The 27,064-nt window shown below is 46.1% G+C and overlaps 1 protein-coding gene across 2 annotated transcripts in view; it reads right to left on the minus strand.

Moving 5' to 3' along the window:
- FAM120C (family with sequence similarity 120C) overlaps positions 1 to 16,245 on the minus strand; it is a 32,414-nt gene extending 16,169 nt beyond the window's left edge. The window contains exons 1-2 of one of the 2 annotated variants that reach the window (XM_033172966.1): positions 15,446 to 16,245; positions 1,908 to 2,154 (exon numbers count right to left, since the gene is read on the minus strand). In XM_033172966.1, the coding sequence (XP_033028857.1) occupies positions 1,908 to 2,154; positions 15,446 to 16,054 (856 nt within the window). In that variant the 5' untranslated portion in view covers positions 16,055 to 16,245. The remainder of the gene's footprint in view (positions 1 to 1,907; positions 2,155 to 15,445) is intronic. The other variant, XM_033172965.1, reaches the window with a different exon arrangement.
- Between the last annotated feature and the right edge of the window lie 10,819 nt (positions 16,246 to 27,064).

A 27,064-nucleotide genomic window follows, 5' to 3' on the forward strand; every position in this document is an offset into this window, starting at 1 on the left:
GAGTCGCGAACGACTCTGGGGTTGTGGCGCTCATCTCGCTTTACAAGCCGAGGTAGCCGGCGTTTGTCCGCTTCTGCAGACAGTTTTTCCGGGTCATGTGGCCTGCATGACTAAGCCACTTCTGGCGACCCAGAGCAGTGCACGGAGACGCCGTTTACCAGAGAGGTACCTATTTATCTACTTGCACTGCGTGCTTTCGAACTGCTAGGTTGGCAGGAGCTGGGACAGAGCAACGGGAGCTCACCCTGTAGCGGGGCCTCGAACCGCCAACCTTCCAATCGGCAAGCCCAAGCGGCACTGTGGTTTAAACCATAGCGCCACCCGCATCCCATACGTTAAGTATAGCATGATGCTAAAGACTCTCTTGCACACAACACACACATATCCACATTCTAGTACAGAAGTTATATACATTTGCATGGAGCTACTTAATTTGCATATGTTCCTCCAGCTGAAACAAAGTACAAATTGAATCCAAGCCCAACCAAGGTGGCGAAAGTCCATAAGGAGAGTGTGTCTGGAATTATCAATACCTCATTCTGAGAGGAGCAACTTGAATTCTCTGTCCACATTCAATTTCTCTCTGTGGAAGCTTTTTGTGCCAGCAATGACCCAGAAACTGCAAGCACATTTGGCTTCCATCCACGTTCTAGACTTCTGCCAGTATAGTGTTCAGCTGGAGTCATAGGGATTGTTCTTATGGCCTTGACCAAGGCGCCTCGTAAAGTTTTCTAAGGTCACAGGTATGGTGGATCACTTACAGAACCACTTTCCAGATGCTCCCAGCCTCACTCAAATCCTTTTCCCTGAGGAAAATATTAAGCACTCATGCCAAGAACAGAATTTAAGTTCTCTCTCATCTTCACTGCACGTTCCTCTTCCTTCTCATATTGAAAAGACACACATTGGTGAGGGGCTGCAGCCCAGTGGTAATGCCATCCCAGTTAAAAATATCTTATCCTGGAGAGCTGCTGCCAGTCAGAGCAGACAAAACTAGGCGGGATGGTCTAACTCTGCACAGATCCAATATAGCAGAAGGCAGCTTCATATGTTCAGACAACCTTCTGTTTTCTTTCTAGTTCTTGCCAGTACTAGTGCAGTGTAGCGATTTAGCGTGTTGCACTAGGACCCCACTCAGCCATGAATGGTGACCTTGGGCCAATCAGTCTCTGAGCCTAACCTAGCGTGTTGCACTAGGACCCCACTCAGCCATGAATGGTGACCTTGGGCCAATCAGTCTCTGAGCCTAACCTACCTCACAGGGTTGTGGTGAAGATAATTAAGGGTGGCGGAGAAGAACCATGTGTCCCACCTTGAGCTCCTTGGAGGAAAGGTGAGATATAAATGTAATAATTAGATAAATAAATACGCAGCAGCCCTTCACCAATATCTGGACACATCCTAGCCCTCTTTTTCTTTCCCCCAGATCAGACACTCCCAGCTTGAGTAGCACCAAACACTGAAGTTGGGGGGAAGTTGGGAGTTTGAAAATGATTTTAGCACCTGTGACAGTCCTTCCTGGGTCTCTCATTAGCCCAAGAGATACCAGACATTCCATCTGTAAAATTAAGTCGGATCTTGGCTTGGCCCAGAGACACCCTGGGAATGCTATAGTTAAGCAGAGAAAAGGCTGTGTGTGTGAAACATTTAACTAACACAATTTTTTTAGTACCTGTACCCCTCATTTTAAAGTCAAGGCACTGAAATATATGCCGCTGTGCTGCTACCTACTCCTGCTGATTTTATGTTTCACTCTTTTTACAGCCTTCACAACAACTGTGGGAGATGAGTTAGGCCAAGGGACAGCATCTTGCTCATGGCTGCCTTTTTGCCCAAGCAGGACATTGGACCTAAGCCTCTGAAACCTTCACTCGCTTCACCACTCAGCCAATCCAGTTTCAACATACCTAACAAGGCAGCAAAGATGGGAAAGCTGCTTAGCTTGAGGCCCAGCTGCTTGGCCACTTCTTGCATCAGGAACTGGTTGGTGGTGAGGTTCTTGCCATTCCAGCTCAGTTTGAGGGCATGGGAGCTATAATAGGAGGGTATGTTGCAGAGGGCATACTCAGAGTCATGGGCAATGAGCCCATGGAAACCATTCTCCCGGAAGAAGGATACCACTTCCTGATGATGATCCTCCAGGCTCTGGAACACCTGCAGAAAAGAAGGGACAAGGCTGAGTAAAAAGGCACACTGCAGCAAAGCTCTTTCGTGCTTTCTGTTAAGCCCACCCAGTACAGAATTCACTTCAGGGCAATTCCTTCACAGACTCCATCTGCTTATATACGCAGGAAAGCTGCTCACTTCCCTTTGGAAGCTGAAAGCTATGGCATGTGAATATCAAAAATGTCATCAGAACAAGGTGTCTAGACATCATGTTTCAGTTTCATGCTGTTCTGCAAACTCTGTTTAAAGTTAACCATGGTCTGTGATAAATTCAACACTAAAGAGGAAGGAGGAATTAGAAGGGGATAGGGAGTGGGAAGGAGGAGGAAGGTGGGTCCTATCTCTTAACCATGATTAAAGGGGGTAAAGGGGACCCCTGACAGTTAAGTCCAGTCGCGAACGACTCTGAGGTTGCGGCGCTCATCTCGCTTTACAGGCCGAGGGAGCCGACGTTTTGTCCACAGACAGTTTTTCCGGGTCATGTGGCTAGCATGACTAAGCCGCTTCTGGTGCAACGGAACTGAAGTGTTTTTGATTGTTGGAAACGCTTCAAACCAATTTCTGCACACTAACGGAGCCCGGCACACTTCCTCTGCGCAACTCTGCTTGCCTGAAGCGTTTTTCCTTGCTGCCGTCTCCTGTGCTATTCAGCAGTTATCTTCTTATCTTCTCTCACGCAGCGGGGGTGTGCATGCCAGCATATTACAGACAACAGAGTCCGGCTTCTTTCTAATCTAGAAGCTTTATTTTACAAGGCATAAATCTACATTCCTGGAGAGACGCACGACATTTTGCCGTCTTCTCCCTTCTCCGTTCTCCGGACAACAGAAAAAGAAAGTATCACATTACAAAGTACAACAGTACACAGAGCATCCGGTGACGCTCTTCCTCCTGTGGGTGGGACAATCTGGTTGAGCTTGTTAACTCTAAAAGCTCCAAACCTCTACACCCCCTCTTGTCCCGCACACAGGGGCGTTGTAAGCTTGCAGCTTACCTCACACAAACCCTCACAGAACTCCCCATGACGTTTGGAAGCTCAGGGGCTTCGTGAACCCAACCCTCTGGTTCACCTGACCAGGACAGTACTTCAGCTTCTCCAAGCCGGTCTGAACACACACGTCTCGAAGGAGAACGTCTAGGTGTTTGGGTCTGGCCTTGACTTGTCCAGACTCTGCCACCAACAAACAGAGTTGGTTGTCCTCCCAAACCATCACGGGCAGGCAACTCTGAACGCAGATCTCTTGGACCAAACACCTATATAACTCCAGTTCCCTGCAAAGCACTGACAACGCACTGTACCTGGCTTCTGCACGAGAACGAGCAATGAGGCTCTGGCACCGGGACTTCAGCCCGCCTAGAGCTCCTCCACACTGTACAACCATTTCAGACACAGATTTCCTGTCCTCGGAATTTGCCCAACCGCTGTTGCACAAGCGCGTGAGCTGGGGCTCACCGGTAGCTGACAACTCCGGGCAAAACTCCTTAGTCTCCTGCAAACTCTGGAGCACTCTCACCATGCCATTCCAGGCATGCACGCTGGGATTTGCAGCCACCTTGCTAAACAGATCCACAGCAACTGCTATGTCAGGTTTGCTCAACCATGGAGGAAACAACAGCCTCCCAGGAGCTGACCTAAACACCTCGGGGCTCTCGAACTCAGAGCGTTCCCCGGTCTGACTGTCCTCACCTAGACACGTCTCCATGGGTGTTCTGACACTAGCACATTCAGACACTCTACACTTCTTCAACAACTGCACTACCTTGCCAGTCTGATTGAGCAAGACACTACCGTCTTCGGCTCTGTCTACCTGCACACCTAGGTAAACAGCAACAGGGCTTAGGTTCCTGAGCTGGAAAGACTGACCAAGCTCCTCTGCGAACCGTTGCACCTGTCCCCTGGTCTCCACCAGGTAAAGCATGTCCGCACCGGACTGCAGAACTAACTCCTGCTCTGGACTTACTCCTGCCAGAAACAGGCAGCTATCAGCACAACTCTGGCTGACACCTAGCTTTTTCAAAGCTTCTTGCACGCCTGAGGACCAATCTCTGGCTGACTCCTTCAAGCCAGTGATTGCCTCGTGCAAACTCCACACCTGATTTGGCCCGTTGTCCTCGAACCCTGGCGGAGGTACCTCGTACCTCTCCTCATCCAGGTCGGAATCCAAACAGGCATCCAAACCAAAGTGGCTTGCCTCAAAGCTGCTTTGAGTCGCGACCGCTAACAGCATGCGCGTGGTTTCGCTTCTGAGAGAGGGCGCGTCCAGTACCTCGGAACAATGGACCCCCTCCTCCTGAGTGAAACCTCTGGCTACTGACCTAGCCTCGCACTGCAACTCGCCAGTTGCTGCCGTCTTGAGTCTGCACACCCAACGACCTTCTGACAGCGTCGTGGTTGTGCACACACCCAAAGACCTCATTGAGCTTACCTGCTCTACCATGGCATCCTGCCATTTCTGGGCCTCACCTTGAGATACCCATTGAACCTTTACAAGGCTTTCCGGTTCACACTGAACCAAACAAGCACTCACGCTAGTGGCCGTGAACCTTTCGGGCAGAATCCCTTCAGTGGATCGTGCATACTGCTGTGATACCACTTCAGATTCTCCCTCTGTTTCAGTTGCACTGGACTCCACCTGCACGTCCTTGACGTCAGGCATCTCACCTACAGACTTGCTGCGCCTGTGCATCCTAACTGAACCACCTAAGGATGACGTTGGCGCGCCTTTGGGCTCCTGCTTCACTGCCAAAGAACCCCCCTCTTGCACCAGGACGAGACCTGCGCCAGGCTCTCCTGGAGAAGAGTTGCCACACAAAGAGTCGCCAAGCGTGGCCTGCCTCCTAGTCCGTGACATAGGAGTTGCGGGTGCACTCCCAGGCTGCTGCCTTGGAGTTGCCCCTAGCTGCGCTGCACCCTGGTGATGACTGGGAACTCGGCCCGAGCCACCAGCAGTTGCCAAAGCCACAGCAATACCCCCTCTTGGGGCTGATCCACCTGGACCACTGCCACCAGCAGGTGGCGCATTGGCCTGTCCAGCACTGACAGGACCATCCAGAACATCAGGGCTTCTAGGGATGTGTTCCAATCCATTCTGCTCAAAGAATTCAGCACTCCTGCTGACTAGAACCTGGGTCTGGTCACTATCTGGGCTAACTAACCTCCAGCTATGCAAGCTGGGTTCGTACCCACAGAAAGACACTTTCGGAACCTTGGTACCACCCAGTTCCACCCAGAACCCTTGTGGAAGCTCTGCATCCAAGAGCATGTCTTCAGTGGCAGCATGCAGCATCCTTTGCTGCCTCTCTGCAAGACCACATACCTGTGAAGAAAGCAGGTTAGTCACACTGTGCTTACTCCCCCTCTCACTGAGGACCTGGGAACAGCCTACTCCAGTAGAAACCTGCTGTTCCACTGCAACCAGTGGTGCTGCCTCAGTTGCCTCCTTGAGCAACGCAGACCACATGTGGTGAGAGAAAACATCAGCCAAACACTCAGAACAACACGCTCCCCCCAGGTTAGCTTCTGGCATCCCTTCAGAAACAGCCACATGAACCAGGGAAAAGGGACGCGTGGTTTCCCTTTCAGACGTGTGGTAGCAGGATGTCGACTCCTCGACCTTGCAAACCCTGCAATCAAGAAAGCTGTTACATGCCCTTAACTTGCACCCTTCAGAGAACTCAGGCTGCTTCAGCACACTGTCCCAGTGGCGACTTGCCAGCCTTTGGTACCACTGACACAAACATAAGTGGTGCATGGGCACACTGGTGCACTGAGCAAACATTCCATCAGTGCCACCTTCCGCTGTTCTTGCTTGAGGCCCCTCGACAGCAAACAGCCCGTCCTGGCTGCCTTTCACGCGTAGAAGCATCTTCTGGCCCCTGCAATCAGAACAGGTGATAAGCACAAAGCAAACAGCAAAAACATTGGACAGAAGGTTTGATATAAACAGATACAGAGTTATGTCAACAGCCACAGAAAACGCCAGTTCTGTCCCTTGGATCTGTCCCTTGACTGTTAGCAAAAAGTCAAGCCTTTTCTTGCCTCCAACAGTCAGTTCTTCAAACTGCTCTATAGGAGACTCGCAGTTCCTCACATGTCCACCAGGAGGAACGATGACGATGCAAAGAGACGCTGCACAGGCACTCATCACTCGCAGCCCACCAGGGTTGGCCTCTCTCAGCGTTGCCTCGGTGACTGCATCACAACAGTAGGGCTTATCTTGGCTCCGTCCTTCTCACTCAGCTGGGCACGTGACCTGATGGCTGTGAGAAACGGCCTTGCCCTTATCTTCAGCCATGCACGTCAACAAAAGACCAGGTGCAGGCGACGTGACAAAACACAGATCCACAGTCAAAGGCCTTTACGCTGGCTTCAGACTTGGAAACAGCCCCTCCCTTTCTGGGAGCAAAGCCCACGGCGATCTGGCCCCCCTCCTGCTTTCCATGGCACTGTTGCTTCTCAACAGCCATAAGCCGAGCTGGGGGCGAGCTTTCCAAAGCCACTGCAGCCAGTCCCTCAGCCCCATGAAACTGGGCTAGGGTCTTCTTCCAGGCTTCACAAGCACTGGCCAGACCTTCCTCCTCACAGGCGTTGGCCAGAACATCAACGCTCTCAGGGAACAGCCCTCTGCATTGAAGCTGTGAGGCTGGAGGTGCTTGCAAACAAAAGCTTCCCTCCTCCTTGCTGGGAATGCTATGGCTCCCTCCATCTTGCCCAGGGGTAGCGTACTCACGAATCTGTAGCTTCTCACCCGGCTCCACAGATGGGGGTTTCACCAGAGAGGTACAACTGCTTTTGCAGCCCTCGATCTGGGCTTCCCTGCTGCCTTCCAACCTCTGGCAGCAGGTTTTAGGCTCCTGAGCCATTCAGCAGACTGCTGAATGCTCCTGCTGGCAAAGCAAACTTCCCTGGATGCTCCATCACAGTCCAAACCAGGGAGGCACTTCTCAGCTTGGCACACACGTTCTGGAACTCCTCAGAACAGCTCCTGAACCAGTCCAGAATAATAAACAAGCGCAAATATGGGACCATAACCTGAAGTGTTTTTGATTGTTGGAAACGCTTCAAACCAATTTCTGCACACTAACGGAGCCCGGCACACTTCCTCTGCGCAACTCTGCTTGCCTGAAGCGTTTTTCCTTGCTGCCGTCTCCTGTGCTATTCAGCAGTTATCTTCTTATCTTCTCTCACGCAGCGGGGGTGTGCATGCCAGCATATTACAGACAACAGAGTCCGGCTTCTTTCTAATCTAGAAGCTTTATTTTACAAGGCATAAATCTACATTCCTGGAGAGACGCACGACATTTTGCCGTCTTCTCCCTTCTCCGTTCTCCGGACAACAGAAAAAGAAAGTATCACATTACAAAGTACAACAGTACACAGAGCATCCGGTGACGCTCTTCCTCCTGTGGGTGGGACAATCTGGTTGAGCTTGTTAACTCTAAAAGCTCCAAACCTCTACAGAACACCGAAACCAGAGCATCACACGGAACCATGATTAGGAGGTTGTAAAATATTACATGTACACTAGATTTAGGTGTTGACAATTTTCTAGAGAGATCCCACACTACAGGTTTTATCTCATATCAAGTGGGTCAACAGCCTTCCTTCCTTCCCAAGAAAAAGACATATAAATTACACCAGAGATCACTACTATACTGCTTGCAGGTGCCATCTGGCACCCATGAATTTCTGAGTTTTTCTATTCCCTTCCCCCTTTGGTGGTGAGGATGGTTACCTGATTCTCACTTGAAAAGTACATAGGGCTAAAGGGGGAAGCTGGAAGAGTGATGTTCTTTGTCACTTCCCTTTTCAGCTCTATGTGCTTCTCAGGACTCACAGTCCCAGATCTGACTTTTACCTAGACCCCTTGGGAAAGTGAAGTGTGTGCACTTCTATCTTCAGTCCTGGTGGTGTGAGGGTGGAGAAGAGAAGTTTTCGGAGGGCATGGCACCCACAGCACTCACTCCAAATGTGCCCAGAGGCCCAAAATGGTTGGCACCTGTAACCTATACAGTAAATGGTTTACTGTGGTTCCCTACATATTTCTCAAGAGGGGACAAAGGCTGGAAAGCTATTTTAGTGTGAGAAAGAAACCAAGCAAAACAAACTGGAAGCAAGACAGAAACTCTTAAAAACCAAAGGTGATTAATGGCAAAGCAGCGAGAACATGACTGTTTATAATCTTTCAAATCAGGATTTTAAAAAACAATATAAAGGCAGATCCTGTATTTTGACAACCCTATTATCCAACTGCAGTCATACCTCGGGTTACAACTGCTTCAGGTTGCGTTTTTTCAAGTTAGGAACGCGACAAACCTGGAAGTGTTTACTTCTAGGTTTTGCCGTGCGCGCATGTGCAGAAGCGTTCAATCGTGCCGCGCACATGCGCAGAAGAGGTGCTCTAGTTGCGGACTTTTTGGGATGCAAACGGCACCCCGAAACAAATTAAGTTCGCAACTAGAGGTACCACTGCAATGAACATTTAAGGGATTGGGTCCTGTCACTGTAATCTTAAGGCTTTATTCCTCTGCCCCAACCAAAAAATAAATAAATTCTTATTCTTACATTTAATGGGAAGCAAGACATTACTCTTGCTATAAATGGCAGCCACTAGCATTTCCTTGGTGATCGTTAGTCCTTTAGCTGAAATCTTTAGCCCTTTCAGAAGAACATTTTGCAAACCCCTAAGACTTAAAGATCCTGTCCCCGAAAAACATGAAAAGGGCCCCCTGAAGATGATGCAGACATATTTGCTAGGGAGGGTTAATGGATAAAATGATGGAATTCATTCCTACAAGACACAGTGATGGTTTCACTAGCTCACTTAGCTTGTATAAACTATTTTTTGTCAAATTCATGGAGAATATGACCATCCATACTCACATCCATGATACAGAAATACCTTTGATATTCAGAGGCATAAAACCTACTGAATACCAGGAGCAAGCCATCATCTGTGTGCTCCCAAAGGCTAGGCTGGTTGCTAGACTACATAGACATCAGGCTGATTCAGCAAAGCTGGCTGCAGTCTCCCACCTGCAATTTTGGAAATTTAACTTCATTGGATCAGAAATCCAAGTGTGCCTGCGTTTCTCCTGCCGCCTCTCAAACATCTGTCAATTATTATTATTTATTTGTGTCCTATCCTGTTTCCTGCACTGAATGATTCCACACCCATCCACCCAGTAAATACAGAATGCTGGTATTGCTTACTTCATCCAATCATACTCTGTCCTTCCTTTCTTATAGGTTCAGTGCCCTAAGAAACACTAAGAGCCATAGCAATCATCATAAATACGGGGGAAATCAAATGTCCCTTAGAGAAGGATCTGAATTATTTTCCTTGAAGCTTGAATCTGTTTTATTCTGGATTCTTTTATTTGCTGTTTTAATGTGTTGTAAACTGCTTTGATATGTATTTTTTTAAAATATAGAACAGCATAGAAATGAAGCAAATAATAATAACAAATTTCATTTAAAAACAAGGATGCAGACATTTTGTTGTGGCGACCATAACCTAGGTTTAAGGTGCCATTTGGTGATTAGCTGATATACCTGAGTTTCTAACACTGTTTCAGGAGCACCTGTCCACACTTCGAAGGTAACACACGCACATGGTAACACACTCACATGGTAGGTCACCAAAAGCCAAATTATATGCCAAAAATGAACAACAAAACAATTGTGAAAAGTTATTTCTCGTAACTAAAATATTAGTTTAAGAGATTAAAGCCACAATCATGATAGAAAGCACACAACACGGCCTCTGCTCCAGTACACAGCCCCTTAGTTTTTTCTTTTAAGAAAAAAAAAATCAAGTTCCTAGATCTCTCCCTCCCTCCCTCTTTTTTACAGGAAGAGAACCTTAAAAACATGAAGGGCTATTTATGCTAAATGCCTACAAATGACATGGTATCTCAGTATAGAATCCAGCAGAAACTTGCAGTACTTCACTGTGTATGAATCCCCATCCTTCCACATGTGTCTCTTGCTTTATATCCACACACTTACTGCTTCCAACCATTTTAAGAGCCTCACTCCCTGCTCTCCCATGACACACAGTATTGAAAACAAAATGGTTTCGTGCAATAGAGCAAAATTTAGACACACAGGCTTCATATCATAATGGACTTGCTTCTGCACTGATTCTGAACTGCAAGAGACTGGGATTTCTTTAGCGCAAAATCCAAGACCTCTTAGCAAAAATGAACAGGAAGGATGGAATGGAATGCTCAGCGGCGAACTATTAAGAACTTTTGCTCTGATTTGAGGCTTTGGTTCCCTTCAATCCATCCAGCCCACAATATACAGAAATACACAGGTCAGCATCCAAAGAGCTACTGTATTTTTCACTCCATAAGACGCACTTTTTTCCTCCTAAAAAGTAAGGGGAAATATCTGTGCATCTTATGGAGCGAATGGTGGTCCCTGGAGCTGAATTGCCCAGGGGCCAAAAGAGGATCATGCTTTTTATTTTACAAAGAGAAAAGGGGGTGTTGAAAGGACCCCGCTGAGCAGCTGATCAGCAAGAGATGGGAGAGAGATAAGAGTCCCGGCTCCCTTTCAGCCGCGGCCGCCCTCCATTGTTGAATGTGCTGCAGAGGGAGGTTGTTTGTTTCCCCAGCAACATGTGACTGGCTGATTAGATTATCTGTCTGGAAACTGTAGAAAAGGCTCTCTTTCCATTAGAAGCTGCAGAAATGTGAGTTTAACCCCATAAAAATGGGCCTTTTCCTCTTTGCTTTCCCCCCTTTGCAAAAAAGCTGCAAAACTTTTAGCTGATCCTCAAAAAACCAGGGCTTTTCCCTTTGCAAAAAAAGCTGCAAAACGTTTAGCTGATCCTCAAAAAAACCCCAGGGCTTTTCCCTTTGCAAAAAAGCTGCAAAACTTTTAGCTGATGCTCAAAAAAACAGGGCTTTTAGAGGAGGAAAACCAGAAAAAAATATTTTTTTATCTTGTTTCCTCCTCTAAAAACGAGGTGCGCCCTATAGAGCGAAAAATACGGTACTTCTATACTAGCCCAGGCTTGGGCATACCCAGTGGGTTACCATTCCTCTTTTCTCTGCCCCCCACCCTGACACAATGGAACTGCCGACCAACCTGGATTATTATAATCTGCTTTTGAAATCTCCTTCTGTTTTCAAAACTGGCCTGTGGTATGGGAACTAACATTTTGAGAAGTCCAAGTTCAAAGCTTCTTTGGATGTATGGAACTTAATGTGGAATTGTTTGGATCCTGCCCACTGCAGAGATAACTGTACAAGACTAATACCAAAACCTAGTTGGGTTCAACTGTTTTCCACCCCTAAACAACATAAACCCCAGATTTAAAGTACGTTTTATGTCTCACTTATTTCAAATGGAATGATTTAAGGGCAGATTCAATTCTCTCTCTGAAATCAACAGGGCTTTATTAAAAGTGTGTGCCCAATATTGTAAAACTGCTTTTCCAAATGCACTCAAAGTGGTGCTGAGAACACACTTTTTTTAAAAGGGTTGATCATTTATTAAATGAGGCTGTATTTAAAGCTCATCTGTTTCAGGTCAGCTGTTTCCAAAGCTTATTCAACTTCAGCTGATCTCCAAGCCTTTGCTTGCCAATTTACCTTTGGCCTCAGGAGGTTACATGCAGCTATTTGAGGGAATTTAGCTGAAATCCAGTATTCTCCATCTGCAGCCAGACATGTTGCTCCAAACACGCCATAAGAACAGTCTTGTTGGATCATACCAAAGGCCCATCTAGTCTGCATCCTATTTTCACACTGGCCATGGAGTTGCTTGCGCTTCTTGTAAGTGTCTTTAATGTGTGTCTTTAAAAAGGCCAACAAACCCATCAGGTTCTACACAGGAGATGGGCAGCTTGTTCAACACTGAATGCTGTAGTTCACCATGGGCATACAGTGATGCCCCGCTAGACGAAAAACTCGCTAGACGAAGGCATTCGTCTAGCGGAAGGCTGCCCCGCTAGACGAAAAAGTCTATGGGGCTGCCTCGCAAGATGAAAAATTTTCGTGTTTTTTTTTTTTTTTTGCGGAGCGCGGCTGTCATTGCCGCTCCGCAAGACGAAAAACCCGCTAGACAAAAATTTTCGCAGAACGAATTATTTTCGTCTAGCGGGGCACCACTGTACTGCAGTTATTCTGCAGTACTAGAATTCTCAAACGGCTATCCTCAAATATGAAAAACTTGTTGATCAACACTTGGGAAACCTTGGTAACAGAGACCTAGAAATCACAAGGATTGGATATACGACTTTGGGCTTGCCTTTACTTGCTTTACACACAGCTTTGAAAGGTGTGTATGTGAGAGAGAGAGAGAAGAGAGACAGACAGACAGACAGACAGAGGAAGGGACTAACTAGTGCAGGCTTCCCAAACTCCGCCCTCCAGATGTTTTTGGCCTACAACTCCCATGGTCCCTAGCTAGCAGGACCAGTGGTCAAGGATGATGGCAATTGTAGTCTCAAAGCAGCTGGAGAACCAAGGTTGAGGAAGCCTGAACTAATGTCTTTTACACTCTTAAATCGCTTTGCAAACATTAGTTCAGTAATCATGACACCAACCCTGTAAGGTATATTGTCTGCATATGGGAGGCTGAGAGAACAGTGGCTTGCCTGAGACCATATAGCAAGTTCGTGGCTGAAGTGAGATTTGAACATGGAACTTCCTGGCCTCACGCTAACAGCCACTATGTGACACCAGCTGACATGGGACAAGCTCACATACCCACTTTTCCCACTGCTGATGTTGCTACTTAATTCTATTCCCACCGCTTGGTTTCTCTTGCACACATCTGCCTACACAGAGCTTTTTGATTGTCATTTCAACCAACCCCCTAACCTTGTAAGGATCATGCAAAATGCTGTGCAACGTCCAGGGCAACTCAGGGACTTCTCTTGGTCTAGTTCAGATATGAATTCCAGTTGCCACAACCCAAGACTACATGAAGCACTGCATCATATCATATACTCTAAGGAGATTCACCATTCTTGTTCTTCCTGAGCAGGGGTTGCCAAGGTTTACCTCACCTGGGCTGGTTCACTCCAGTGCAGACCCCACTGCAGCCAGATTGTGTGCACATAAGCGTGCCTGCCCACAATTTCCGGCATCTGTCTGAGCAGATGCAATTTCCGGTGTCTGCCCATGCGCAGACATGATTTCCGGCATTGTGGAAGCGAATCCCTTCGCCGCACCCGTTTAGCGCAGCGCACGGGGATTCACCAAGCAGGCGGCTCAGTTCAGGGGCGGCTCGTGGACCGGTTAAACGACCCCCGTGGGCCACTTGTGGCCCATGGGCCTTAGGTTGCCGACCCCTGTTCCTGAGTGTGTCTGTATTACCTACTATGTGGGGTGGGGGTGGGGTGGGGGGCGGAGCTACCCTATATTGCCTTACATTACTTCATCTAGTGTACTTCTGCCATTTGCCCACTGCTAAGTATGGGGAGCAAACAATCACACTTCACACGGTGAAATGATTCAGATATATTTTGATCTGGATTAGCAGTATAATGCTTTAGACTAGAGCACTTCTGTGTGACCATGAGGGTGTGGGTTCTAATTCTGTTGAATGTCATTTTCTTGTATAAAGCTTCTTGTAGTACGCACTTGCTCTTATACCAGAAGCCTACAGAAACAACTGCACATCCAAATGTGTCCTAGATACTAAGTAACTGCAATACAGTGGTACCTCTGGTTACGTACTTAATTTGTTCCGGAGGTCCGTTCTTAACCTGAAACTGTTCTTAACATGAAGCACCACTTTAGCTGCCGCTGCACCGCCAGAACATGATTTCTGTTCTTATCCTGAAGCAATGTTCTTAACCTGAAGTGTTATTTCTGGGTTAGCGGAATATATATACTGGTACTTAACCTGAAGCGTATGCAACCTGAGGTACCACTGTATGTGCAGTGGCTTGTTTGTTTATTCCAATTCCAAGCATGGGATTTATTACAATCCCAAAATTGTGCACTATTCTGCTCCTCTTAACTTTAGGTGTTGGTCCAGTCCACATTTTTTCTAGCAAATTTTGGTTTTCCTAGCAAAAATAAACAGTATAGAGTTCATACAGCCACAGAAAACTCAACCCCTAAGGCAGTGTTTTTCAACCACTGTTCCGCGGCACACTAGTGTGCCGCGAGATGTTGCCTGGTGTGCCGTGGGAAAAATTGAAAAATTCAAGAGAATTACTTTATATATAGTCAATATAGGCACAGAGTTAAATTTTTTAACATTTTCTAATGGTGGTGTGCCTCGTGATTTTTTTCATGAAACAAGTGTGCCTTTGCCCAAAAAAGGTTGAAAAACACTGCCCTAAGGAACACTTTGCTAATTTCAATCCTACCAATTGTCCAGGCTTGGCTTAAACAGGTGACCCAAACACTCTTGCTATTATTTCTTATTGCACAGATGGTTACATTGAGAAGATCTGCCCAGAATTAGTCATGTTCTTTTAGCCGAACACAAATCTAATGCCAAAACTGTCAAAGATGATTAGAAATGAAATTCAGATGGGGGGGACCGGGGGAAGTCACCCTATGATGTTAAGAAAAATGTATGACCAAGCAGTGGAGGTTTTATAACTAGGTAGAAAACTGACTATTTCAGGCTGCTAATATGTCATAAATCAGGGGTGAGGAAAACTGTGGCTCTCCAAATGTCGCTGGCTGGTGCTAATGGGAGATGAAAGCCATTAATATCTAGAAGGCCACATTTTCTCCACCCCTGCCCAGTGAAAACAGATGCACTTGGATGGACAACATAGTACATGTTTTTCAGAGTTAGAAATTTCTGCAGATTAAAAAAAAAAACATTGCAAGGCCAGGCTATAAGTCAAGAAGGATGCTCCACTGCTTGATGTTTGGCTCTCAGGTGAACTACAACTGACTTTGCCAGGAACATAACAGTCTAGGCATTAGAATTAAAAATGCATAGGGCAAAATAAAAGATAGGCAATAAGAGATATCAGTGGCAGACAAGGTGAGAGCAACACCTTTGTGAAATTCGTACACAGAGGGCCTTAACTGTAAGGGAAGGTGCCAGAGCTGCTGGACAGGGAAGGCAACAGGTGCCGAGTGACAAGGAATTCTGAGATAGAAAGAAATTTGGAAAACCATGGTGGGCAACAGATAAATGAAATATAACTAAAATGCCCACTAAAATGGGAGTCAGGAAACAATGAGCATGAAGAAGTGCAAGAACCAACAGAGATGGTCAACGTTTCCAAAGCAGAACTGTACGAAATGCAATGAGATGCGTTCGGGATGGTCCTGTGGGCCTTACCTTGACCCGGAATCGAATCATGGCCAAGCGGACGCAGTGCCCCAAGCAGGCTGGGGGAAGGAACCAGGCCCGGGGTGGCGGGGTACCCTTGTTGCCCACATGCCCAGCGATGAGCTGGGCTGTCTGTCTCTCCGCCTGCGCCTTCCTGCCCCACTCAGGCAGCCTCTCCTTCCCGAGCCCTCCGTTGAAGATGACAGCCAGCTCCAGCCCGCCTTGGTAGAGGCAGGCCTGCGAAAGGGCAGCCAGGTAGCCCACCATAGCATTCCACTGGCCCCCACACACCCAGTCCGTCTGGTAGCCGCCGTAGAGACGCTGCAAGGCCGAATCTGCATCCACCAGGAGCCGAGCTGGGCACGGGGCGGCTGCTGGGCCGGGCAAGCCGGGCGAGGGCTGCGGGTGACCGTAGGGGCCAGCACCGACCACAGCTCCCAGGCCTGGCGCGGCCCCGGCGGGGTGCGGGTAGCCGCCGGGCGGGTGGAAGGCGGCGCAGTAGGCAGGGCCCCCGCCTCCACGGCCCCCGACGGCCCGCGCCAGCTTCAACAGGTCCACGGGCACCACAGCCCCCGGGCAGCGCTTTTCCACGAACTCTTGGAAGCCTTGCACCCCCATGGCCGCGCGCGGCGGAGGGGTGCGGGCCCCACTTCCGCGACGGGGCGGGCACCCCCGGAACCAGGACCTGGCACAGTCAGAGCTGCTCCAGCTCCTGGCGCTTCGCTCCTCACAGCGCCCGGTTCATGGGAATGGACGCAGCCGCCATGTTGTAGCTTTCTTCTCCTTCTCCTCCTCCTCCTCCGCTCCTCCTCCTTCCCCCACAGCTAAAACCGGAGCCCGTCGGGAAGTGTAGTCCCTTTTCTGCTCGGTCTCTTATTAAGTCAGAAGAACCGTGCAAGGCTGCACGACTACAACTCCCGGCAGGGCGGGAAAGGCGCCATCTTGTTATGATTTCTTCGCGCTTTCCAGGGGGCCACATAGCTTCATGGGACTTGTAGTCTCAGGGAAAGTTTTTCTCTGGGCCGCCAAAAGCTGGAGTCGACAGGCTTGGGACTACAACTCCCGGTGGCCTGAGGGGTCCGCCATGTTTTTGTACGGACTTATCTGCCCCTTGTGAGTTTGCGCGGCCTCACGGGAGGTGCGGAAGTCGGAGGCTCATTGCGGACTTGCAAAGCGCCACAACCCACCAGCCAGCCCCGCGCGTCCTCATCCAAAGGCCTTTGTACGTTTTTGTTTCGCCGCTTGGTTTCACCGGCTCATGGGCAGTGTAGTTCCCCCACCTCGAAGAAAACAACATCGCTTCAGGGTTGGGCTCCAGTAACGGGAGAAAGGTCGCCCGGAAGGGGAGCGTGTGCCAGGTCGGCCCTTCGTTCGGCGCCATATTGTCACGTTTCTATGTCCCGCGTGGCATGCTGGGAGACGTAGTCTTAGCGCCCGCGCGCTCTGGATCGCGCTGTCGAGGAAAAGGGCGCTACCCAGCATCCTGTTCGCGCTTTGAATGGCCTCAAGAGGAGCCGCGCGGTGTTTGCTGGGAAGGACGCCGCCGACAGAATCAGGCGGGACTGGTTGCCAGGCAGACTGGCCCCGCCATGAGGGAAGGCGAGGTAACTGCCTCAGGCGGCAGGATCCACACGGGCAGCAGATCCCCGTGCAGTTATTCCTTCCCCGCTTGCTCCCGAAGCAAATCTTCACTCCGCTTCTTCCCCGGGAGGGAGGGTTGGGGCTTCTCCTCCTCTGCCTGGTAAACAAGATTCGCCGCTTCCGCAGGATTCGCACATGGCCCGAGACCCCAGCCCGCGTTGGGCAGATGCGCACGGAGCCCGGCGGGTGGGTCAGTGCGGAGGCAGCGTCGCGCAGTGGTTAGAGCGTCCCAACTAGGACCTGGGAGAGACTACGGTTCAGGTCTCCCGCTCGGCCACGAAGCTCACTGGATGTGGCCGGGTGGGGGTGGGCAGTCGCTGCCTCAGCCTGGCCTACCTCACAGGATAGTTGTGGGGTAGTAGCTGAGGATGGGGGGGGGGGAAGCAGCATCCCTGGAAAAAAAAGTGGGATCTAAATGCTACATATGAACACACACACAAACACACGGGAGGAAAGCGTGGTAGGAGAAAAGCCGATTTTCTGAAAATGAGGGAATTAAAAGCCTTGACCACTGCAATGTTGTCGTTGGTAACAAGACCATTAATTAGGCCACAAGCCTTCCGTGAAAAGGAAGGAATAACTTCTCCCAGGGCAAGCCATGCACTCCTACCTGCCCAAGCACAGCCTGCGCACACCTGTCAGGGAAGGCTGCATATTTCCCTGCAACATTTCCCTGTCTGCTAGGTGGGGCTGCATGCTCAGCAGTGACAGAGCATCTTATGGGGGTTGCCAGACTTTGGTCCTTTTTGGGGGGAGCAGCCCTCTAAGCAAGTTCGGAGCATTGTTTGCAGCCTGGAAACAGACTGTTTTCAAACCGTTCCTAAAGGTAAAATACCCATGGCCATGTGTACGGTATTTTCCCCTTCTAATGCGAGGGTGGATTTAGGCGAGTTTCTCCTCTGTCTAGATACCTCTTTTACCAACGTGCATTTTATAGGGTGGGAGGGAACAATAAAAAGAACCGCAGCCTTTCCGCAGTCCTCCACTGCTGGCAATTGGTAGGGGTGAAATTGCAACCATGCCCAGCAAAATGATGCTAGCCTGCAGCCAAGCCCTGCAGTGTCATGCAGCTGTGCCTGAGGCAGCCACCCTAACCTACCCTGAGAAGCAACAAAGAAATCCACAATCCCAGAGTGGGCAATATTAGGGCCAACCAAAATTTCTTCAAAATAGTGGGCCAGCTGTTGGGTTTTCCGTAACTCTTCATGCTTCTGGATATTAAATGTGTGAGAGTTTATGGAAGTTTTTAACGTGTTACATTTTAATGTATTTTTACTCTTTGTTGAAAGCCGCCCAGAATGGCTGGGGAAACCCAGCCAGATGGGCAGGGTACAAATAATAAATTATTATTACCAGTTTTATAAAATTGAAATCACAGCATGTGCAATTACTCTTAGCATGGATCTAGTTACAGGTAGGTAGCCGTGTTTTGTCTGCCATAGTCAAAACAAAATAAAAAAAATTCTTCCAGTAGCACCTTAGAGACCAACTAAGTTTGTTCTTGGTATGAGCTTTCGTGTGCATGCACACTTCTTCAGATACACTGAAATAGAAGTCACCAGACCCTTATATATAGTGAGAGTGGGGAGGGGTATTACTCAGAAGGGTGGTGGGAAGGGTGATTGGATGATAGGTGTGATAAGCCTGTTGATGACTGCAATAGGTCTTACAGGAAAAAGCAAGGGGTGAGATGGATAAAAATAGCTATATCTTGTATAATGAGATAAGAATCCAATGTCTATTCAGACCAGGTCTCTCCATAGTTTTAAGTTTGGTAATAAGTTGCAATTCAGCATTTTCTCTTTCAAGTCTATTTCTGAAATTCTTCTGTAATAAGACAGCTACTTTGAGATCTTGTATAGAATGTCCTGGGAGACTGAAGTGTTCTCCAACTGGTTTCTCTGTCTTGAGATTCCTGATGTCAGATTTATGTCCATTTATACTTTGGCTTACCACACCTATCAGCCAATCACCCTTCCCACTGCCCTTCTGAGTCATACCCCTCCCCACCCTCTCACTATATATAGGGTCTGGTGACTTCTGTTTCAGTGTAGCTGAAGAAGTGTGCATGCACATGAAAGCTCTTAGCATGGAGATACTGTAGCAGGCTTAACTGGATGAGGCTCTAACAGGTATTGCGCAGGTTTCAAGTTGCACCCAGTTGATCACCAAGTGGCTAATCCCCATAATGCAGGGATTGCCAGTGTGCCATGGTACCCTCCTCCATGTGTCCCCCTAGTGCCCACAAAGCCTCTTAGCCCCCTGCCCCCTTGCTGCCCTCTTGGGTTGGAAGGAAAGTTTTTCTTCCTTGAGAGCTGAAGAAGTTAGAAGAGTGGCACTATTTTTCAGCTCCTTTCAACTCTGCTTTTCAAGGCTCAAATTAATTCTACTGGATCAAAATTTTACCAAGATCCCTTGGGAAAGTGAGTGCATGTGTGCGCTTTCTTTTCAGTGTATGTGGTAATATTCGGGGGGGGGTTGACTAAATGATGTGATGTCCATGATGCTCACTCAAAAATCGGAATGTGCCCCACAGACCTAAAAGAGTTGGCTACCCTGTTCACATGCTTTGCTTAATGTCCAGTCTGATGAACAGTGCTGAAGAACTCAAAAACTTGTTCACTACTTTCCTAGTAAATATATTGCATAGCCATGGATTTTAGAATATTTTTTTTACCCCACATGACGGTTAAGGGGATTGATGGGGTTGGGGGACAAGATTTACACCGCCTTGTATGAAGGCCAAGATAAAATTATAGATAGTATTGCATAGCTATTCATGCCACAACAAAGTAATAATTTGAATAATAGAATATTAGGGAAGGGGGGTTCTCTTGTGACTGATCAGGACTGGATATAATCCATAACTTACCTTTAATAATTGAAAAATAAAGAATGAATCAGTTTTTTAAACAAAAACTAAAAGCACCTTTATCTAAGATTGTACACTACAGGTAGATAAGAAGGTGCAAACTATTACAGGATAAATTAAATAGATTGTTTTGATGCAAGGGAATGAGACTGCCCTGAATCTTGCTGTTTTCTTTTTCTACCTCTGGAATCTCTCTGGACTGCTGGTGTTTTAAATTTATATACACATTTAACAGATTTTTCTACCATCCTAACAAAAAGTTTACAGAGCACCCTTCAAAGTTACAAAGGAAGAGTGCCTATTCAGGACTTACTTCCTACCCCAAACTTCCATAGCACTTAAAAGTTTTCGCTCCTGGCCTTCTCTCCTGAGGATAGATAGATAGCCCCCTAGCCAATGTATCTAAAATGCAATGTATCAATGAATTAGTAGATGAATAAGTATTGCTAAGAAAGAAGCCACAATGCCCTAATATTTACACTGTATTTTCCAGCAATACTATTTATTTCCTATGGCTTTACCTCACCCCTCTTTAGCAGAAATTGCAGTAACATCCAGACTATATTTAATTTGGTTTTTTTTTTCAACACAGCCTTTATTTTCCTTTATAACAGTTTAAAAAAATATTTGTTAATGGTTGTGTACAAATGAAGTCAACTCACAGCTTGCAAAAATAATTAAAAAACACATGGAAACAACTGCTGATAAAAGACATTCGTTTTCTACCATAAAGTTCTGGGCTATGATTTTTCAAAAACTGAATGGGATGCCTCATCCCTGTTAACAATGAACCGGTCACCTGCATCCTCTATGCAGCCATAAAAATCTCAGCCTTAATGTAAAAAAGTAAAGAAAGGGTTTTTTAAAAAAATAAGTCCTAAGATGCTACATTAAAGTATAATTCACATACATAAAAAATATTTCTGAAATTCAGAAGTTGTTAGCAAGTATGGAAATCTAAGGAGACATTTATTCACAGCATATACCTGAATTAATCATGCTGTTTTATTAGGCCTGCATGCTCCTCAGCAATCTCTAGCAAAAAAAAAAAAAAAAAAAAAAAACAGAATGAAAGACCTTTTTTTTAAATAGAATATAGTAGTTTTAACTGAGAGGTCTTTTGTTTGCTTGTTTGAAGCTGCATTAGGAACCTCAAAGACAATTGCACTTCCAAAATGGCTGCCAAAATGTATGGTTAGGAGTTCTCTAAGGCATAAATGAACCAAAACAACACCCTTCTAGGATGCTTTGAAAATACAAAAACAGAAGTTTGTTCCTAGTCTTGCAAATTAAATCTATGGCCCTGGAAGGGAGAACTAAAGCCTTACTCTTTTGCATTTTCTTCCAAGAATTTATGTATATTTGTGCTTGCCTCTATCTGTGGTACAACTCGGATACTATATATTTTACCACAGATTGCAATAAAAATGTTTTCCTTGCTACTTGACAGGACAGGGACACCTCTTTTTCCCTCCTCTGCAGCCACCATCTTCCTTCTGTCAGATGGAAGTGAGAAAAAAGAGCTTTGTATATAACAAGTGCCCTACAAGGGGTCGGTTGAAGCATAACAGGCCACAACGTGCTCCACAGGACTCTCTGCACTTTCTGCACCATCACTAAGGGCTACTTCATGCATAATATTTTTTCCTACATACAGGTAATCTCACTGTAGGAAATGCATTGTTCATCATCATATGTGAAGTATATGGCAAGTATGCAGGTTCTTACAGGCACTGGCTTCCGAAGTCATGCTTTCTACTGACTTGCAGCAAAGCAGGTGCCCATGGCCATATTCCACGTTTTTCTACATGGAGATTGTCTCTACATAAGAAATACATCCCGTGAAGGAAGCATTTTCTGCAGGAGGACACAAGGCCTCCATTTAGCAGACAGTTTATAAATTCATGCTTGGCCTTTTAAAGATTTATTTATTTTTTTAATTGGAAACCAACTCCTTCCCCACCCCAAAAGAAAAAGATAAATGGTGATTTAAAAAATGGAGGGGATTTGTTCTTACTATATGCAATAATCATTGCTGGTTTACGCTGGATCAGTTCCATTAGCTTCAATGAGAGCTGCAAGGTGGTAAGTAGAAAATGCATAATGCCTTAGGAGCATTTTATTCTCAGGGCTCTAGGGGGAGCTGGGGCAAAATAGCATCCTGTCAGTTGTACCAGGCCCTTGTGAACAACTGTTCACATGCAAGGAGTAGAATTTGGTTTGGTGAACCAATTTTATTGTACCACACTGCTCACAGTTATAGCTTCTTATAGAATAAAATGTGAATAAATTATAGGTGCGGGGTGGAATATTGACACCATAAATATTTACTAAGAAGAATAGTTTTTGAAGACAACCAGAGGGCAGGGGATGACCCAAGTCTGTATAGTGACTCCTTACAGAATCAGTTTTGCTGTTCCACCATCTAATTGCTGTATAAGTATAAAAAAAACACAACCCTCCCCCCCTCGCAAAAAACCCCACAACAATATTCCAGGAGAGATGCTAAACTGGACTTCAGTTGATTAACTGAAACAACTTTGAAATCATACAATTCACCTTTAAAGAGGTACAACCTACAAAAATGACAGCACTTACAATAACAGTGTTGCTGGGTTTCAGAATTAAAAATAACCAGGAATGTATCATTTTATTGCCTAAATGCAACAGAAGGCCCCTGCCTTCCAAAGGTACCCTGCACACCTTGTCCAGAGCCTATGCCAATGTAACACTCCCAACACTTTAAACTTGGTTAAGGCATCAAGCTGCGGGATGAGACTGTGTGTTCCCTCCACATCGGTCTTAATCACAGTTAAAGATAACAGGTTGCATCCAACAGAGTCACTCAGCTGATGGTTAGGCTTCTTTCTGTCAGTGTAATAGGGAAGCAATCAGTTTTCTGTGATTCCCCCTGCAGCACTCCAAATCCCATCCTAACTGCTCCAGAGGATTGGGAGGCCAGAGCAGATTTGGGGGGGTGGGCTGCAGAGGGATGAGGCAGTAGCTGGAAATTGCTTCCTTCCCTGTTCCCACTGGAAGTCTCACCATCAACTGAACAAAAACTCTGGATCCAACCCAATGTCGGTACAAAGCTTAGCTGTGACTAATACAAAGGGGTTTGCTTTTATAATCAGAAATTTGGCTTTAGCTGGGAAACAGCAAACCCTTGTTTTAACATTAACCACTGTTGAGATTGGGGCCAACGCAAACTATAACTGTGAGTCAGGCCAGCAGGAGGGGAGGGTGGGAGGAATTTGCACCCCAAAAAAGTACAGACTGAAGATGGGAGTGAAATTGCACATTCTGCTGTGGATCCCTTGACCATGGTTAAGGGATCAGGAGCATTATGTTGGCACCGCCCTAAGTAGTTTAATTGTCAGCAATAATTCAATGCATATACAAAGGAAGAATTCCTTCCTAAACAAAGCAAGCTTTTTGCACTAATTTTTCCCATTGTCAAATGGAAGACTAATGAGGCAGTGGGTCACACACTTTGCTAAGCTGCCACAACCAGTTGCAACATACAGTAGACAATGCATGGACTTGTTCTCTTCATTCACATGTTGCTGTAAGTTTAACTCAATGTGATGAATAAATCTCTAAAGTCTTCCTTGTGAAAGTTAAATATCCTCCTTAAAACAGTAAACAGCTTGAGTGGCTAGTGCCAAATTACAAGCAGGGAAATGGGCTGGCGGGGATGGGGTGGGGGGAGTGAAGAGCCATGCATGTAAAAACATCTCAAATTTAAAACAGACAAGAAGTATACAGGAATGGTGGTTTAGTTCACAGCCTAGACTGAAACAGCACTAACAAATGAGGTAGATAAGAAAATGAAACTTTAAATGTAACATGGAAAAGCAACTCAGCTGGAATACAACTGAAAAATCCACCCAGTTATTAAAATGATACATTCCATCAATATCATACAAGGTTAGTCTCAAAGCATCACAGCAGAAAAAGTGCCTTTAAAACTCAAAACCAAATTCACAGTTTGATCCTTGTCAGGATTCAGGTTTGAAAGAACAGCAAAATGTAAGCAGGAAGGGGGGGGGGAGTGGATAGTAAATGTTTCGCATTCAATGTAGAGATTGAAAACCCAACATATAAAACATACCAAATATTTTTTCCTGTTTTGTCAAATGTACATTTCAGTGCCTCTCTCCGTTTTCTAGACTGTGGTTCACTCAGGTCTCCCCAGCTGCAGAGATGGGAGTCGGGCCAGGTTTGCCTATTTCCTCCGAAGTTTGACGGTGATGTGAGAAGAAGCATCACTGCCCACTGTGCACTGATTCGCCACCCCCTCTATTGTCACCGATGGTCAAATAGGCTTTGGTTATGTTTCAAAATCCCACAAACACATGTTTAACCAAAGAATTGTGGGACAGGAAAAAAAATCACGCACACTAAGGGCAACAGTGGCTCCATCACATCCTGGTATAGACTTATCCTCCAATTTCTGGCCACATATGGCAGGAAACCAGATGTTACAAAGTACACATGGCAGCTGCTGAAAACAGTAGCCCCACATACTTTTCAAGAAGAATATGTGAGCACAATGATGTCACATCACATGTTCCTTTGCCAGAGGTTATGGGGAAGAGGAGGAGAGGGGTGGCGGTTCTTTGGGGCAACAACCACTCACCCTACATAATCCTTAATTCCACCCTAGCTTTTAATGGCACAGACAGTGGTGCAAGCACTGGCGAACATAGGTTACTTCATGACCACCATTTTCTTTCCATTATCAGAAGTGAGACAGACAAACAAACAAACCATGTCAGGATTTGCAAAAGGGAGCCCCATATTGTCAAATGTGAAGCAATGGCTCTGGGAACTCCGAGCAGCATGGAATGGTCAGATGGCTCAATGCACAAGACACAACATGAGATTTACAACAATAAGCAGGAAACCTTGATTGGACCAATGGAACCCTGACACATGAACACCAGTGTTCAAGGACACATGCTTGCCATTTGCACTGTGCACGTCTGCCACAATAAACACTGGTGTACCACTGGTGTACCCAAGGCACACTCAATTGCTGGGGGGAATAAGGCCCTCTACCATTTCCTAGCAGATTTGTGTTTTCAAGGCTTTCAAGTCGGCTAACTTGGCAACAGTTTTCAAATACAGCACACAATTCCATGCTTTCCTACAAGTTATCCTAACTAGAAAACATGTATTTGTAGTCAAAGTGTCCATTTTAAAAGAGATAGCAGGGGAACATTTTAAAAAAAAACAACCAAACAGAATTGTGTTTCTATTTTGCAAAAAGAAAGAAAAAATACATAACACTGTTCTCTTAGTTCTTCAAACTGAACCCCCACCCCAAAGCATATACAGTATAATTCAGCTGCTGCAGATCCTAATGAGAGATGCAGCAATGCACTGTTTAAACATCATCAAACTTCAAAAGACTAGAACTATTTTTTTTGACTTTCCAGTAAAAATCTGAAAAGATTACTAAAGATTATCTATCACAAGGCACTGCAAATCTTTGCAGGCAGAACAAGGAGGCTGCATAATGCATGGGAAACAGGATCTTTTGTTCATGGTGGGGAGGGAATAGCCACAAAACTTCCAGAGGCTCCCAAATTCACGTGAGCTTCAAGTGTCCCTTTGAGAGGCTGAGTTCAAACAAGTAGCTTGTCTCTGCAGCTACTCCAAAAAAGGGGTGGGTGGGATTACAGGAAGGCCCAAACCAAAGTACTCTGATTTATTTAATCCCATCATTTTAAACAGGATTTATCTAGTTGAAGTCCAAATAACTTTACTGTAGAGAGATACAGCCTCCCTCCTCTTCATTCTCTAAATATTCATCAGCAAAGCAAGCCAGCTTCCATGTTCAACAACACTGCAAATCTCTTACAGCACTCCGAAGACAAACATTTAACTTTGTTAATTCAAAGTGAACCAGAACTTTGAAATATCAGCTCCCTGGCATATCAGTCCAGATATGTCAAGGGAGAAAACAGGTCAAGGTGTGCATCAGGAATATATTTCAAAGATTTTGGGGTCCAAAGAAATCAACTGCTACATGAAATATTACCTTGAAAAAAAGACTATAAGACTCAGTAAATTAAGACCTCCATAGTCTATGGCCCAGTTCGCATGTAACATTAAATAATAGTTTAAAATAAACTATGGTTTAAAGCACAGGACTATATCATGCAGGGGAGGAAACAAGCCAGAGTCTGGTTTGTGATGTGTGAATTCGGTTTGTGGTTTGTTTCCTCCAGACAAATCACGTGGTAAGCCAAGAATAAACCTTGGCTTCTATTCTCTGGGCAGGGAAAAAAAAAACCATAAGTGAGGATTCACATGTCACATCATGACAAATCAGCCTCTGCCTTACTTCCTGGCGCCGCAGTCAGGAATGGGGGAAGAGCAAGGTACTCATGTAGACTAAACCATAGTTTAAACTATAGTGCAACGTTGTGTTGCCCTTGGCCCAATTAGGTCAATGTAATTGACTTAGTCTCCTGCAGAGATGAACTTGCAAGCATGGTCCTTATAGAACAGCTGAAATATAATTTATAAAATAAGGGGGTTACGTGAGGTACAAGACTCCAGCAGGAAATGGCCTTTCATGCATGTAACCTATTCAGCATAGTTTTAGATCTCTTGCTATTTTTGAACACGCACATTTTCCTCTTTAAGTCAGAAAACCAGAAAGCCTGTCACAGCGGACCCTGGCACTACTTTCTTGCCATCATACATGCATGTACAACCTACTCAACTTTCAAAAGTTCTCGGTAAAGATGGGACTTCTTAATCTTGGCAGTAGGTGATCAAAGCACAGCAAAAACTTAGGTATTTTATGCTGCAAGAGACAACACTGATAAAAAGTAGGAGCATCTATCCATTCAAATCCACTGTAAGGCAGTCAACTCGATGCAAAACTCTGTGCACATGACCCTGTTCCAAGCATAACTTTCAGTCCTCAAAACTGTGTGAAGTATGGATCACAAAAGAGAGGCAAAGGGGTGAGATGGGAGATGTTTCTAAATACCCTTTGGCTATTTCCCACTCTGTTCCCACCCTTTCTGCAGCTTCCTCTCCTCCACAACAAATCAACTGCAAAATAAACTTTTAAAAAGCGACATCCCCGGGAG

Source organism: Lacerta agilis, chromosome 16 (genome assembly GCF_009819535.1).
Source record: "Lacerta agilis isolate rLacAgi1 chromosome 16, rLacAgi1.pri, whole genome shotgun sequence".
Classification (NCBI taxonomy): Eukaryota; Metazoa; Chordata; class Lepidosauria; order Squamata; family Lacertidae; genus Lacerta; species Lacerta agilis.